The following is a 16636-nucleotide window of genomic DNA, read 5'->3' on the forward strand; positions in this document are numbered from 1 at the left end:
TAGCTATGTGCAGTTGCCTCACCACCGTCGCTGTTGACATAAGTCCAAACTCCATTTGGAGCCTCTGTCACACCTTAAGCAGCACCTCCTTGGGCGCCGCTGAGTACTTCTGATCTACCACCAAAATGGCCTCCATCAGCATCCACCCCTCAGCCCTTCTCCTTGTGCGCCCGGATCAAAATTTTAACACCCCCCCCCCCCCCCCCACCCCCCGATGACAGGCTTCAGTGCCTCCCATACATGCCAGTGGAGGCCTCCCCCATATTGTTCTGGTCCACATAGCTCCGAATGGCCCTCTCTATCCTCTCGCAGACTCCTTTATCAGCCAATAGCCCCTCGTCCGTCCTCCACTGGGGTCTCTGGGGGTCCACCTTCTCCATCCGCAAATCCACTCAGTGCGGCATGTGGCCTGACCATGATCGCTGAATATTATGACCTGATCAGTCCCATCAATAGCACCTTGTCCATGACAAGAATGGTCAATCCGATAATACCCCTTATGTACGTGAGAGAAATGAGAAGTCTCTCGCCCTAGGCCTTCTGAACCACCATGGGTCCGCCCCACCCATTTTCTCCATATTCCCAACAGCTCCCTAGCCATTGCTGATACCCTCCTGGGTCTGGGACATGACCGGTTCACCTTGGGATCCAGCTCCATATTGTAGTTCCATTCCAGGATCAACCAGTGCTTGTCCGGCTCCAGGATCTTAGCCAGAACCTGCCTCATGAACTCCACTTCGTCCCAGTTTGGACATAAATATTGTCCAACAACACTGGGTCACTCTCTAGCCTTCCGCTTATCACAAATGTATCCCCCCCCCCGGGTCCACCACAATCTTCCCCACCGCAAAGGCAACTCTCTTATGGATCAGCACTGCCACTCTTGTTTTCATGTCTAGCCCTGAGAGGAAGACCTGGCCCACCCAGCCTTTCCGCAGCCTCGTTTGATTCACCAGATGGGTCTCTTGCAGAAATACTACATCCACCTTAGACTCCTTTAAACGTGGGAATACGTGCGAACACTTAACAGGCCTATTTAGTCCCCAAACTTTCCAGGTCATCAACCGGGTTGGCCCCCCCCTCCCCCCCCCCCCCCCCGAATTAGCCATACTTATTTTTTAACCAACTCACTGAGGTCGTTTCGCACCACCCAGGCCCCCACAAGGTATCCATCTCCATCACTCTTCGTGCATTTGCGCCACACCAGCTTCCTCCTCGTCAGCCCCCTTCCCTCCCAATCATCCCCCCTCCCCAATTTTCCCACCCAATCAAGCCATAGATAAAACAGAACTGCAGCCACACCCCCTTCCCGCCCCATTGCCATTTTACCCCCACTTCTTTTCCGTTAATTAGCCTCTCCGCTAGTATAGTGGCCCCCACCCATGTCCTCACGTTCCCTGTCTCACCTTGAGACCCTCGTACCTGAAGCGTCATATCCCCACCTCCCCTCCCACACCTCTCCTCCCGTGCAAATCCAAAAACAAAACATACGTCTCCCAACATTAGAAAGTAGAGAAGGAATATCAACCATATTGGCATCAACTCAGTCCAAAGTCTCCAATCTTGCGGTCCCATAAAAACTTGCTCGCCTCTTCCGGCGTGTCCATATAGAACTCCTGGTTTTGGTACGTGACCCACAGACGAGCCGAGTACAATACCCCAAATTTCACATTTTCCTGGTACAGAGCTGCTTTAACCCTGTCAAACCTGATCCTTTGTTTGGCCAGCTCCACACCCAAATCTGGGAGGATGATCTCCTTAACTGGAACAAAGAACAAAGAAAAGTACAGCACAGGAACAGGCCCTTCGGCCCTCCAAGCCTGCGCCGACCATGCTGCCCGTCTGAACTAAAATCTTCTACACTTCCGGGTCCGTATCCCTCTATTCCCATCCTATTCATGTATTTGTCAAGATGCACCTTAAACGTCACTATCGTCCCTGCTTCCACCACCTTCTCTGGCAGCGAGTTCCAGGCACCCACTACCCTCTGTGTAAAAAAAACTTGCTTCGTTCATCTCCTCTAAACTTTTCTCCTCGCACCTTAAACCTATGCCCCCTAGTAATTGACCCCTCCACTCTGGGAAAAAGTCTCTGACTATCACCCTGTCTATGCCCCTCATATTTTTGTAGACCTCTATCATGTCGCCCCTCAACCTCCGTTGTTCCAGTGAGAACAAACTGAGTTTATTCAACCTCTCCTCATAGCTAATGCCCTCCATACCAGGCAACATCCTGGTTAATTTCTTCTGCACCCTCTCTAAAGCCTCCACATCCTTCTGGTAGTGTGGCGACCAGAATTGAACACTATACTCCAAGTGTGGCCTAACTAAGGTTCTATACAGCAGCAACATGACTTGCCAATTTTTATACTCAATGCCCCGGCCAATGAAGGCAAGCATGCTGTATGCCTTCTTGACTACCTTCTCCACCTGTGTTGCCCCTTTCAGTGACCTGTGGACCTGTACACTTAGATCTCTCTGACTGTCAATACTCTTGAGGGTTCTACCATTCACTGTATATTCCCTACCTGTATTAGACCTTCCAAAATGCATTACCTCACATTCGTCCAAATTAAACCCCATCTGCCATCTCTCCATCCAAGTCTCCAAACGATCTAAATCCTGCTGTATCCTCTGATCGTCCTCATCGCTATCCGCAATTCCACCAACCTTTGTGTTGTCCGCAAACTTACTAATCAGACCAGTTACATTTTCCTCCAAATCATTTATATATACTACAAACAGCAAAGGTCCCACCACTGATCCCTGCAGAACACCACTAGTCACAGCCCTCCAATCAGAAAAGCACCCTTCCATTGCTACTCTCTGACTTCTATGACCTAGCCAGTTCTGTATCTATCTTGCCAGCTCACCTCTGATCCCGTGTGACTTCACCTTTTGTACCAGTCTACCATGAGGGACCTTGTCAAAGTCCTTACTGAAGTCCATATAGCCAACATCCACTGCTCTACCTGCATCAATCATTTTTGTGACGTCCTCAAAAAACTCTATCAAGTTAGTGAGACATGACCTCCCCTTCACAAAACCGTGCTGCCTCTCGCTAATACGTCCACTTTCTTCCAAATGGGAGTAGATCCTGTCTCGAAGAATTCTCTCCAGTAATTTCCCTACCACTGACGTAAGGCTCATCGGCCTGTAGTTCCCTGGATTATCCTTGCTACCCTTCTTAAACAAAGGAACAACATTGGCTATTCTCCAGTCCTCCGGGACATTAGCTGAAGACAGTGAGGATCCAAAGATTTCTGTCAAGGTCTCAGCAATTTCCTCTCTTGCTTCCTTCAGTATTCTGGGGTAGATCCCATCAGGTCTGGGGACTTATCACCTTCATATTTTTCAAGACACCCAACACCTTGTCTTTTTGGATCTCAATGTGACTCAGGCTATCTACACACCCTTCTCCAGACTCAACATCCACCAATTCCTTCTCTTTGATGAATACTGATGCAAAGTATTAATTTAGTACCATGCCCATTTCCCCTGGCTCCACACATAGATTCTCTCCCCTGTCTTCAGTGGGCCAACCCTTTCCCTGGCTACAGTCTTGCTTTTTATGTACACGTAAAAAGCCGTGGGATTTTCCTTCACCCTATTTGCCAATGACTTTTTGTGACCCCTTTCTAGCCCTCCTGACTCCTTGCTGAAGTTCCTTCCTACTTTCCTTCTATTCCGCACAGGCTTTGTCTGTTCCCAGCCTTCGAGCCCTGACAAATGCCTCCTTTTTCTTTTTGACGAGGCCTACAATATCTCTCGTTATCCAAGGTTCCTGAAATTTGCCGTATTTATCCTTCTTCCTCACCGGAACATGCCAGTCCTGAATTCCTTTCAACTGACATTTGAAAGCCTCTCGCATGTCAGATGTTGATTTACCCTCAAACACCCGCCCCCAATCTATGTTCTTCAGTTCCCGCCTAATATTGTTATAATTAGCCTTCCCCCTAATTTAGCACATTTACCCTAGGACCACTCTTATCCTTGTCCACCAGCACTTTAATATTTACTGAATTGTGGTCATTATTCCCAAAATGCTCCCCTACTGAAACTTCTACCACCTGGCCGGGCTCATTCCCCAATACCAGGTCCAGAACAGCCCCTTCCCTAGTTGGACTATCTACATATTGTTTTAAGAAGCCCTCCTGGATGCTCCTTACAAACTCTGCCCCATCCATGCTCCTAGCACTAAGTGAGTCCCAGTCAATATTGTGGAAGTTAAAGTCTCCCATCACAACAACCCTGTTGCTTTTACTCCTTTCCAAAATCTGTTTACCTATCTGCTCCTCTATCTCCCGCTGGCTGATCGGTGGCCTATAGTAAACCCTCAACATTGTGACTGCACCCTTCTTATTCCTGATCTCTACCCATATAGCCTCGCTGCCCCCTGAGGTGTCCTCCCACAGTACAGCTGTGATATTCTCCCTTACCAGTAGCGCAACTCCTCCACCCCGTTTACATCTCCCTCTATCCCGCCTGAAACATCTAAATCCTGAAATATTTAGCTGCCAATCCTGTCCTTCCTTCAACCAGGTCTCTGTAATGGCAACAACATCATAGTTCCATGTACGAATCCAAGCTCTAAGTTCATCTGCCTTACCTGTCATACTTCTTGCATTAAAACATATGCACTTCAGGCCACCAGACTCGCTATTTTCAGCAACATCTCCCTGTCTGCTCTTCCTCAGAGCCATACTGGCCCTATTCCCTCGTTCTTCCTCAATTTTTTCACCTTCTGACCTATAATCCGGTACCCACCCCCCGCCATATTAGTTTAAACCCTCCCGTGTGACCCTTGCATACCTCGCGGCCAGGATATTTTTGCCTCTCCAGTTTAGATGCAACCCGTCCTTCTTATACAGGTCACACCTGCCCCGGAAGAGCTCCCAGTGGTCCAGATAACTGAAACCCTCCCTCCTACACCAGCTGTTTAGCCACGTGTTTAGCTGCTCTATCTTCCTATTTCTGGCCTCACTGGCACATGGTACAGGGAGTAATCTCGAGATTACAACCCCAGAGGTCCTGTCTTTTAACTTTCTGCCTAGCTCCCTGAACTCCTGCTGCAGGACCTCATCCCCCTTCCTGCCTATGTTGTTAGTACCAATATGTACAACGACCTCTGCCTGTGTGCCCTCCCCCTTCTGGATGCCCGCTACCGTTCTGAGACATCCTGGATCCTGGCACCAGGGAGGCAACATACCATCCTGGAGTCTCTTTCACGTCCACTGAAACGCCTATCTGTGCCCCTGACTATAGAGTCCCCTATGACTATTGCTCTTCTGCACTTTGACCCTCCCTGCTGAACATCAGAGCCAGCCGTGGTGCTACTGCTCTGGCTGCTGCTGTTTTCCCCTGATAGGCTATTCCCCCCAACAGTATCCAAAGCGGTATATCTGTTTGGAGGGAGAAAACCACAGGGGATTCCTGCACTGACTGCCTGCCCCTTCTGGTGGTCACCCATCTCTCTGCCTGCACCTTGGGTGTGACCACATCTCTATAACTCCTATCTATGACACTTTCCGCCACCTGCATGCACCTAAGTGCATCCAATTGCTGCTCCAACCGAACCACGCGGTCTGGGAGTAGCTGCCATTGGTTACACTTGCTGCAGATGTAGTCGACCGGAACGCTGGAAGCGTTCCAGATCTGCCACATCTCACAGTTGGAGCACTGCACCCCGCTGAGTGACATTTAAGCACTAGTTAATTAATTTGAAATAAACACTTAAATTATTATTAGATTGAGTTACAATTAACTATATGGCCCTGACGCTAGGTTTTTACTGTAAAATTAAATGCTAAATACCGATCTCTGCCCTCCGGTTTAGTTACTCCACTATCTAGTTAATCAATTAGATTTGTTTTGCAAGATCATTTTTTTCCTCAATTTAACAGATTCCCAACCAGCCAATCAGGTCACAGCTTTACTGTGATGTCACTTCAGCTTTCCCCCCTCCACACAATTTGAAAAGGTAATAAAATCACTTACCTTCCTGGGATGCTCTCTGGATCTCTCCCTGCAGATTAACAGTCACAAGCCAGAAGGAAAAAAAAACGATAGGGGAAAAAGCACCTCCTCCCACTCTGCACCGAATTACCTCACTGCACCAAATTACCAAGTTCCAATCCCTACTCTGGCTGCCTCTCACTCAGGATGTCTCGACTTCACCATGTGCAAATGTCATCGTGGAGAAAAGCTTAATCCACACTTGGAAATTATGAAAGTGGGGGTGTGGGGGAGAGCTGGAGGGAAAGATAAAGAGAGAAAAAGAGATAACTACTGTGAGGATCCAATACAATCACACAAAGAGAACTGTTGCATGCAGTCACCATGCCTTAAATTAAAACACCTCCTTCAAATTAAAGTTATGTCCTCAATTAATTCAGATAATTTTAGAAATACAATTATGCCTATTAAACAGCATACTTGGTTTCCAACCAACAATATTAGTGGATAGAAATTATTTTTACAGAGATTTTTCTGATCAAAAACATTTTGCTGACGAAGCAAAATTATATTTTTGAAGATGTCAGGTGAAAATTTGACTAAATCGATGTTAGCAACTTTTCATTAACAAACCAGAATAAAGCATGCACACACATGTATGGGGTTCCCTTTAATTTTTTTTTTTATTAAATATTTTATTGAAAATTTTTGGTCAACCAACACAGTACATTGTGCATCCTTTACACAATATTATAACAACACAAATAACAATGACCTATTTTATAAACAAAAAATGAATAAATAATAAATAACAAAAATGAAAACTAGCCCTAATTGGCAACTGCCTTGTCACAAGTAACACTCTCCAAAAATATAATTTAACAGTCCAATATATAATTATCTGTAGCAACGACCTATACATACTATACAGTATATATTAACAACCCTGAGAGTCCTTCTGGTTCCTCCTTCTCCCCCCCCCCCCCCCCCCCCCCCGATCCTGGGCTGCTGCTGCTGCCTTCTTTTTCCCATTCCGTCTATCTTTCTGCGAGGTATTCGACGAACGGTTGCCACTGCCTGGTGAACCCTTGAGCCGACCCCCTTAGGACGAACTTAATCCGCTCTAGCTTTATAAACCCCGCCATGTCATTTATCCAGGTCTCCACCCCCGGGGGCTTGGCTTCTTTCCACATTAGCAATATCCTGCGCCGGGCTACTAGGGACGCAAAGGCCAAAACATCGGCCTCTCTCGCCTCCTGCACTCCCGGCTCTTGTGCAACCCCAAATATAGCCAACCCCCAGCTTGGTTCGACCCGGACTCCTACTACTTTTGAAAGCACCTTTGTCACCCCCATCCAAAACCCCTGTAGTGCCGGGCATGACCAAAACATATGGGTATGATTCGCTGGGCTTCTCGAGCACCTCGCACACCTATCCTCCACCCCAAAAAATTTACTGAGCCGTGCTCCAGTCATATGTGCCCTGTGTAATACCTTAAACTGAATCAGGCTTAGCCTGGCACACGAGGACGACGAGTTTACCCTGCTTAGGGCATCTGCCCACAGCCCCTCCTCGATCTCCTCCCCCAGCTCTTCTTCCCATTTCCCTTTTAGTTCATCTACCATAGTCTCCCCTTCGTCCCTCATTTCCCTATATATATCTGACACCTTACCATCCCCCACCCATGTCTTTGAGATCACTCTGTCCTGCACCTCTTGTGTCGGGAGCTGTGGGAATTCCCTCACCTGTTGCCTCGCAAAAGCCCTCAGTTGCATATACCTGAATGCATTCCCTTGGGGCAACCCATATTTCTCGGTCAGCGCTCCCAGACTCGCGAACTTCCCATCCACAAACAGATCTTTCAGTTGCGTTATTCCTGCTCTTTGCCACGTTCCATATCCCCCATCCATTCCCCCCGGGGCAAACCTATGGTTGTTTCTTATCGGGGACCCCCCCCAAGGCTCCAGTCTTTCCCCTATGCCGTCTCCACTGTCCCCAAATCTTCAGTGTAGCCACCACCACCGGGCTTGTGGTGTAGTTCCTCGGTGAGAACGGCAATGGGGCTGTCACCATAGCCTGTAGGCTAGTCCCCCTACAGGACGCCCTCTCTAATCTCTTCCACGCCGCTCCCTCCTCCTCTCCCATCCACTTACTCACCATTGAAATATTAGCGGCCCAATAATACTCACTTAGGCTCGGTAGTGCCAGCCCCCCCCTATCCCTGCTACGCTGTAAGAATCCCTTCCTCACTCTCGGGGTCTTCCCGGCCCACACAAAACCCATGATGCTCTTTTCAATCCTTTTTAAAAAAAGCCTTCGTGATCACCACCGGGAGGCACTGAAACACAAAGAGGAATCTCGGGAGGACCACCATCTTAACCGCCTGCACCCTCCCTGCCATTGACAGGGATACCATATCCCATCTCTTGAAATCCTCCTCCATCTGTTCCACCAACCGCGTTAAATTTAACCTATGCAATGTGCCCCAATTCTTAGCTATCTGGATCCCCAGGTAACGAAAGTCCCTTGTTACCTTCCTCAACGGTAGGTCCTCTATTTCTCTACTCTGCTCCCCTGGATGCACCACAAACAACTCACTTTTCCCCATGTTCAATTTATACCCTGAAAAATCCCCAAACTCCCCAAGTATCCGCATTATTTCTGGCATCCCCTCCGCCGGGTCCGCCACGTATAGTAGCAAATCGTCCGCATACAAAGATACCCAGTGCTCTTCTCCTCCCCTAAGTGCTCCCCTCCACTTCTTGGAACCCCTCAATGCTATCGCCAGGGGCTCAATCGCCAGTGCAAACAATAATGGGGACAGAGGGCATCCCTGCCTTGTCCCTCTATGGAGCCGAAAATATGCAGATCCCCGTCCATTCGTGACCACGCTCGCCACTGGGGCCCTATACAACAGCTGCACCCATCTAACATACCCCTCTCCAAAACCAAATCTCCTCAACACCTCCCACAAATAATCCCACTCCACTCTATCAAATGCTTTCTCGGCATCCATCGCCACTACTTTCTCCGTTTCTCCCTCTGGTGGGGCCATCATCATTACCCCTAACAACCTCCGTATATTCGTGTTCAGCTGTCTCCCCTTCACAAACCCAGTTTGGTCCTCGTGGCACCCCCGGGACACATTCCTCTATTCTCATTGCCATTACCTTGGCCAGGACCTTGGCATCTACATTTAGGAGGGAAATAGGTCTATAGGACCCGCATTGTAGCGGGTCCTTTTCCTTCTTTAAGAGAAGCGATATCGTTGCTTCAGACATAGTCGGGGGCAGTTGTCCCCTTTCCTTTGCCTCATTAAAGGTCCTCGTCAGTACCGGGGCGAGCAAGTCCACATATTTTCTATAGAATTCGACTGGGAATCCATCCGGTCCCGGGGCCTTTCCCGCCTGCATGCTCCTAATTCCTTTCACCACTTCTTCAACCTCGATCTGTGCTCCCAGTCCCACCCTTTCCTGCTCTTCCACCTTGGGAAATTCCAGCCGATCCAAGAAGCCCATCATTCTCTCCCTCCCATCCGGGGGTTGAGCTTGATATAATTTTTTATAAAATGTCTTGAACACTCCATTCACTCTCTCCGCTCCCCGCTCCATCTCTCCTTCCTCATCCCTCACTCCCCCTATTTCCCTCGCTGCTCCCCTTTTCCTCAATTGGTGTGCCAGCAACCTGCTCGCCTTCTCCCCATATTCGTACTGTACACCCTGTGCCTTCCTCCATTGTGCCTCTGCAGTGCCTGTAGTCAGCAAGTCAAATTCTACATGTAGCCTTTGCCTTTCCCTGTACAGTCCCTCCTCCGGTGCTTCCGCATATTGTCTGTCCACCCTCAAAAGTTCTTGCAGCAACCGCTCCCGTTCCTTACTCTCCTGCTTCCCTTTATGTGCCCTTATTGATATCAGCTCCACTCTAACCACCGCCTTCAACGCCTCCCAGATCACTCCCACCTGGACCTCCCCATTATCATTGAGTTCCAAGTACTTTTCAATGCACCCCCTCACCCTTAGACACACCCCCTCATCTGCCATTAGTCCCATGTCCATTCTCCAGGGTGGGCGCCCTCCTGTTTCCTCCCCTATCTCCAAGTCCACCCAGTGTGGAGCGTGATCCGAAATGGCTATAGCCGTATACTCCGTTCCCCTCACCTTCGGGATCAATGCCCTACCCAGCACAAAAAAGTCTATTCGCGAGTAGACTTTATGGACATAGGAGAAAAACGAGAACTCCTTACTCCTAGGTCTGCTAAATCTCCACGGGTCTACACCTCCCATCTGCTCCATAAAATCTTTAAGTACCTTGGCTGCTGCCGGCCTCCTTCCAGTCCTGGACTTCGACCTATCCAGCCCTGGTTCCAACACCGTATTAAAATCTCCCCCCATTATCAGCTTTCCCATCTCTAGGTCCGGAATGCGTCCTAGCATCCGCCTCATAAAATTGGCATCATCCCAGTTCGGGGCATATACGTTTACCAAAACCACCGTCTCCCCCTGTAGTTTGCCACTCACCATCACGTATCTGCCCCCGTTATCCGCCACTATAGTCTTTGCCTCGAACATTACCCGCTTCCCCACTAATATAGCCACCCCCCTGTTTTTCGCATCTAGCCCCGAATGGAACACCTGCCCCACCCATCCTTTGCGTAGCCTAACCTGGTTTATCAGTTTCAGGTGCGTTTCCTGCAACATAACCACATCTGCCTTAAGTTTCTTAAGGTGTGCGAGTACCCGTGCCCTCTTTATCGGCCCGTTCAGCCCTCTCACGTTCCATGTGATCAGCCGAGTTGGGGGGCTTCCTACCCCCCCCCCCCTTGTCGATTAGCCATCACCTTTTTCCAGCTCCTCACCCGGTTCCCACGCAGCTGTATCTCCCCCAGGCGGTGCCCCCCCGCCCATCCTCTCTCATACCAGCTCCCCCCTCTCCCCAGCAGCAGCAACCCAGTAATTCCCCCCTCCCACCCCCCCCCCTGCTAGATCCCCCGCTAGCGTAATTACTCCCCCCATGTTGCTCCCAGAAGTCAGCAAACTCTGGCTGACCTCAGCTTCCCCCCGTGACCTCGGCTCGCACCGTGCGACGCCCCCTCCTTCCTGCTTCTCTATTCCCGCCATGATTATCATAGCGCGGGAACCAAGCCCGCGCTTCTCCCTTGGCCCCGCCCCCAATGGCCAACGCCCCATCTCCTCCACCTCCCCTCCTCCCCCCATCACCACCTGTGGGAGAGAGAAAAGTTACCACATCGCAGGATTAGTACATAAAACCCCTCTTTGCCCCCCACATTCGCCCCACCACTTTGTTCGAACGTTCTTTTTAATAACCCGCTCATTCCAGTTTTTCTTCCACAATAAAAGTCACGCTTCATCCGCTGTCTCAAAGTAGTGGTGCCTCCCTCGATATGTGACCCACAGTCTTGCCGGTTGCAGCATTCCAAATTTTATCTTCTTTTTATGAAGCACCGCCTTGGCCCGATTAAAGCTCGCCCTCCTTCTCGCCACCTCCGCACTCCAGTCTTGATAAACGCGGATCACCGCGTTCTCCCATTTACTGCTCCGAGTTTTCTTCGCCCATCTAAGGACCATTTCTCTATCCTTAAAACGGAGGAATCTCACCACTATGGCTCTGGGAATTTCTCCTGCTCTCGGTCCTCGCGCCATCACTCGGTATGCTCCCTCCACCTCCAACGGACCCGCCGGGGCCTCCGCTCCCATTAACGAGTGCAGCATCGTGCTCACATATGCCCCGACGTCCGCTCCCTCCACACCTTCAGGAAGACCAAGAATCCTCAGGTTGTTCCTCCTTGCGTTGTTTTCCAGTGCCTCCAACCTTTCCACACATCGTTTCTGATGTGCCTCCTGCGTCTCCGTCTTCACCACCAGGCCCTGTATATCGTCCTCATTCTCGGCTGCCTTTGCCTTCACGACCCGAAGCTCCCGCTCCTGGGTCTTTTGTTCCTCCTTTAGCCCTTCGATCGCCTGTAGTATCGGGGCCAACAGCTCTTTCTTCATTTCCTTTTTGATCTCTTCCACACAGCATTTCAAGAACTCTTGTTGTTCAGGGCCCCATGTTAAACTGCCACCTTCCGACGCCATCTTGGTTTTTGCTTGCCTTCCTTGCCGCTGTTCTAAAGGATCCACTGCAATCTGGCCACTCTCTCCTCCTTTTTCCATCCGTATCCAGGGGGGATTCCCTTCTGGTTTACCGCACAGTGTTTTTAGCCGTCAAAATTGCCGTTGGGGCTCCTATCAAGAGCCCAAAAGTCCGTTTCACAGGGAGCTGCCGAAACGTGCGACTCAGCTGGTCATCGCCGCACCCGGAAGTCCTCCGGGGTTCCCTTTAATAACAAAAACACCGATCATGACCGTGCCAGCAGCACGGTTCAATTCCCGTAACAGCCTCCCCGAACAGGCGCCGGAATGTGGCGATTAGGGGCTTTTCACAGTAACTTCATTGAAGCCTACTTGTGACAATAAGCGATTTTCATTTCATTTTCATGCTGCATCTGCAATTAGGAACTATAATTTCCTTCAGAATGATTTTATGAAACAAATCCACACAATAAAGGTAATCACTGACCATCATTGCAATCACTGACTATCATTGCAAAGCACAAGGAATATTGATTCAATAAGCTATTAAACGTCATTTAGAAAAAGCAAAAAAGGAGGAGAATAAAAATATTTTTTTTAAAAACGTCACTTGAAACTAAGTGGAGCATGTTTATAGATTCATATTTTGAGGCCATTGTTAGTGCTGCCAACTCCCAACATGCAGATCCTCTGGGGTGGTGGTATTGGCAGATTGTAAAAGTGGTTTAAACACACCTTATGTGGATAATGCCTTCAGTTTTACTCTCACTTGTAAACCAGATTTCTTACCACTATTAACAGAACAGAGAGGAAACTGAAATCTAAATATTAATGAGAATCATGACCAAAGTTACAAATGGAGGCACAAAGGCACCCTCAAGCACTGACTCCCCCCCCCCCCCCCCCCCCCACCCCAAAAGCCTGTCCAGCATCTACAAGGCACAAGTCAGGGGTGTAATGGGTAATGGAACACTGCCCACTTGCCTGGATGAGTGCAGCTCCAACAACACTCAAACTCAACACCATCCAGGACAAAGCAGCCCGCTTGATTGCTCCTCCTCCCACAAACATTCAAACCCTCCAGCACCGACAAACAGTGGCAGCCGTGTGTACCATCTAAAAATGCATTGCAGTAACTCACCAAGGTTCCTTAGACAGCACCTTCCAAACCCACAACCACTACCATCTAGAAGGACAAGAGCAGCAGATATCTGGGAACCCCACCACCTGGACTTGGGAATATATCGCCGCTCCTTCACTGTTGCTGGGGTAAAATCCTGAAACTTCCTTCCTAACAGCACAGTGGATATACGTACCACTTCAAGAACTGCAACAGTTCAAGAAGTCAACTCACCATAACCTTCTGAAGGGCAACTAGGAATAGGCAATAAATGCTGGCCTAACCAGTGTCGCCAACATGCTGTAAATTAATTTTTAAAAACTTGATCCCCCTGGAGAGTTGCTGCAATATTAACAAGAGGGGCTGCTCCAAGTACCTAGTGGCCCACTGCATCAGGCTGAAGTTGGTCTTTTGAATCTGAAAGTAAGAGAGGAAGATACCAGTGACAGAGTACTGAAATCGCAGGATCAGAAATCTGCCATTTGGTGGAAATTTCTCATCCCTGATATTGTTTCATGAATAGCTCAATTTAATTTCTACCCTGCCCCCTTCACCTCGGCTCCCAAAATATTGCCTCATGGTTTCACTGGCTTCATACAATGTATTCTAGATCATCAAATTACTTAAATCTGTCCTCTGGTTATCAATCCTCTGTCAGTGGAAACATTTTCTCCCAGTTTGCCTCCATCTTCACTAAAGAAGGGTGCCAATATAGCAGTAAAGGAGGAGGCAGAAGCAATATCGAATAGGATAAAACTAGTGAAAAAGAGGGGGTACTTCAAAGCTTGTCAGTCTTCCTAATTTACAATTTGTCTGGTCTAGATCCGATTCATCCTAGGTTGCTGAAGGAAGTAAGGACAGAAATTTCAGAGGCTCTGGCTATAATCTTGCAATCGCCACTGGGTATGGGGGTGGTGCCAGAGGATTGTAAATGTAGCACCCCCTTTTCAACAAAGTAGAGAGGGATATACCTGGAAACTACAGACCAGTAAGCTGAATGTTAGTGATGGAGAAACTTTGAGACAATAATCCAGGATAAAATCAACTGGCATTTGGAAAAGTATAGGCTCTTGAATGAAAGTTAGTATTTGTTAACAGTCAAATTCTTTGAAGTAACAGATTTGATGAGGGCAGTGTGATTAACATATATATATGTGGAATGAGTAATGTATATATGGGGAAGTGTGAAATTATATCTTTTTGTTAAGAATGAGAAGAGGCAATATAAACTAGCTTGTACAATTTTAGAGGAGGTACAGGAAAAGAGAAACTTAACAATTTTTTGAAGATGGCAGGGCAAGTTGAGAAGGCTGTTGAAAAACACCTGTGGAATCCTTGGCTTCAGAAAGAGGGTAGAAAAGCAAGGAAGTCTGCTAAAAGCTTTATATTTCACCCATTAGGCTTCAGGTCGAGTATAGTGACCAGTTATGAGCACCGTATATTGGAATGATATCAAAGTCTTGGAGAGAGTGTGGAGGATATTTACTAAAATGTTACCAGGGATGAGGGCTTTCGGGAACCTGGGATTGTTATTGTAAGGATAAAGGAATCACAATTTGTATTGGCCACTGGAGAACACCAAGAGAGGAGCTCAAGTGACACAATGGTGATCTTGTACAGTAGTTTTGAAAAATAGAGAGAAAAGATGAAATAAGACGTGATATTGCTAATATTGTCCATCTACCCCTCCTTTCTTTTCAGGCATTACAACCGATATAACTACAATTCTGACAGCATTCTTTGGCACTGTGTTATTTTTAATTCTGTTGGTGTTCTTTATCTGGTATTACTGCAAGCAGCGGAGATACAAAGATCGAAGTAACACCAGGTAAGTTTCCACACTACATTGTTCTTTAACTTTTGTGTGGATGTGCAATGTCTATTTGAAAACCAAAAAAGGGGAAAAATTTTAGATTTTATGACTATCTTGGTGTAGATGCGATACCCATACATGTTTCAGAACATTGAAGTGTTCTAATGGGTGAACCCAGTATGAAATGTGAAATGTTAATGCTCAGATAAATGAATGGTGGCCAAGACTGCCTCTAATTCTCAACTATCCAGCTTCTCCATTCTTCCTTCTCAAAACAAAATATTAGTATGTTGAAGCAAAATCTAGGAGTGCACCATAATCTACACACAACCATCATGATAAAGTGCCTATTTTCTGTGGTCATCATTTTATGATAAGAATATTGAACCTCTGAAGTGTTCCACCAGATACACTACCCGGTAGATCCTTCCCGGGTTCCTTCTCTGGTCGGTGCCTTATTGGCCGACCTTTTAGACAATGGTTACTAGAGTTCCCCACCCCTTAGCGGGGATCTTATATTCCATGAGGACCACGGGGAAGATAATCATTTCCACCCTGTAAGTCCCATGTGAGATATTACATTCATCCCCCTAAATTCCGAAGATGCCCTTGACGACTCATCATGATGAGGAGGAGGGCAGGTGGAGAACATCTGACTCTCCTTGGTTCCAGAAAATCATCGTCTACCTGATCAGCTGGATCAGTCGGCATATACCTCGCTGGTGAACGTTGCCTATGGCAGGAACGTCATGGTGGATGATTGATAGGAGATAGGCTGGACTGTTGAATCGGCATCCGAGACCTCGGACATCTGCGTCTCCATTTCAGAATCTGAGATACAACGTTGGGCAGGTCAGCGTCGAGATACACTGGGGCATTATAAAAGGCTGGTTCAGCAATGGAGTCAGTATCCAGGACCGGTTTCTTCCGAGGACTCGAGAGAGAGAGAGAGAGAGAGAGAGAGAGAGCAACCGCCATCAGCGAATGGCATCTCATGAGTTGCCCTCTAACTTGATAAGAGATCGATTCTGTTTGACGGACGACAATCCCAGAGAGTCGGCGAATACCGGTTTGTTGAAGTTATGAATGAACACTACGTCGTCAGGTGCGAAGTGTCCAAGTGGTTCGACGTCGGCCTCTCCGAGACTTCGCACCTGGAGTCACAGTGTTCATTCATAACTTCAACGATGTCGAACTGGACAACGACCATGCAAATCTTGGTTATGTCGCGCCGATGTTCGGGAGAATCAGACTCGGTCAGATTTTTTAAAAAATAATAATTTTTATTAAAGGTTTTCATAAAATATCAATAACAAAATGAGAAAGAAAAAAGAACCCAACAGGGTTAAGTACAAAACACAATCTAAAAAAGCAACCCCCCCCAAACCCCTCCCCCCTGTACATAAATAATAAATTAACATTAATACCCCGACTTAACATAACAGGTGTATACACCCCCTCAGACCCTCCAGTGTAAATAACGTAAACAAAAATAAAGTAACCCCCCCCGAGCTGCTGCTGCCGTTGACTAATGTCTATCGTTCTGCCAGGAAGTCTAAGAACGGTTGCCACTGCCTAAAGAACCCTTGTACCGACCCTCTCAAGGCGAATTTCACCCTCTCCAATTTAATGAACCCTGCCATATTGTTGATCCAGG

General features: G+C 47.8%; 1 protein-coding gene across 2 annotated transcripts in view; it reads left to right on the forward strand.

Annotated features, from left to right (window-relative positions):
* prrg4 (proline rich Gla (G-carboxyglutamic acid) 4 (transmembrane)) overlaps positions 1-16636 on the forward strand; it is an 84286-nt gene that overhangs the window by 43686 nt on the left and 23964 nt on the right. For both annotated transcript variants that reach the window (XM_072466266.1, XM_072466265.1), the window contains exon 5: positions 14868-14994. In XM_072466266.1, the coding sequence (XP_072322367.1) occupies positions 14868-14994 (127 nt within the window). The remainder of the gene's footprint in view (positions 1-14867; positions 14995-16636) is intronic.

Source organism: Scyliorhinus torazame, chromosome 10, assembly GCF_047496885.1.
Source record: "Scyliorhinus torazame isolate Kashiwa2021f chromosome 10, sScyTor2.1, whole genome shotgun sequence".
Lineage (NCBI taxonomy): Eukaryota > Metazoa > Chordata > Chondrichthyes > Carcharhiniformes > Scyliorhinidae > Scyliorhinus > Scyliorhinus torazame.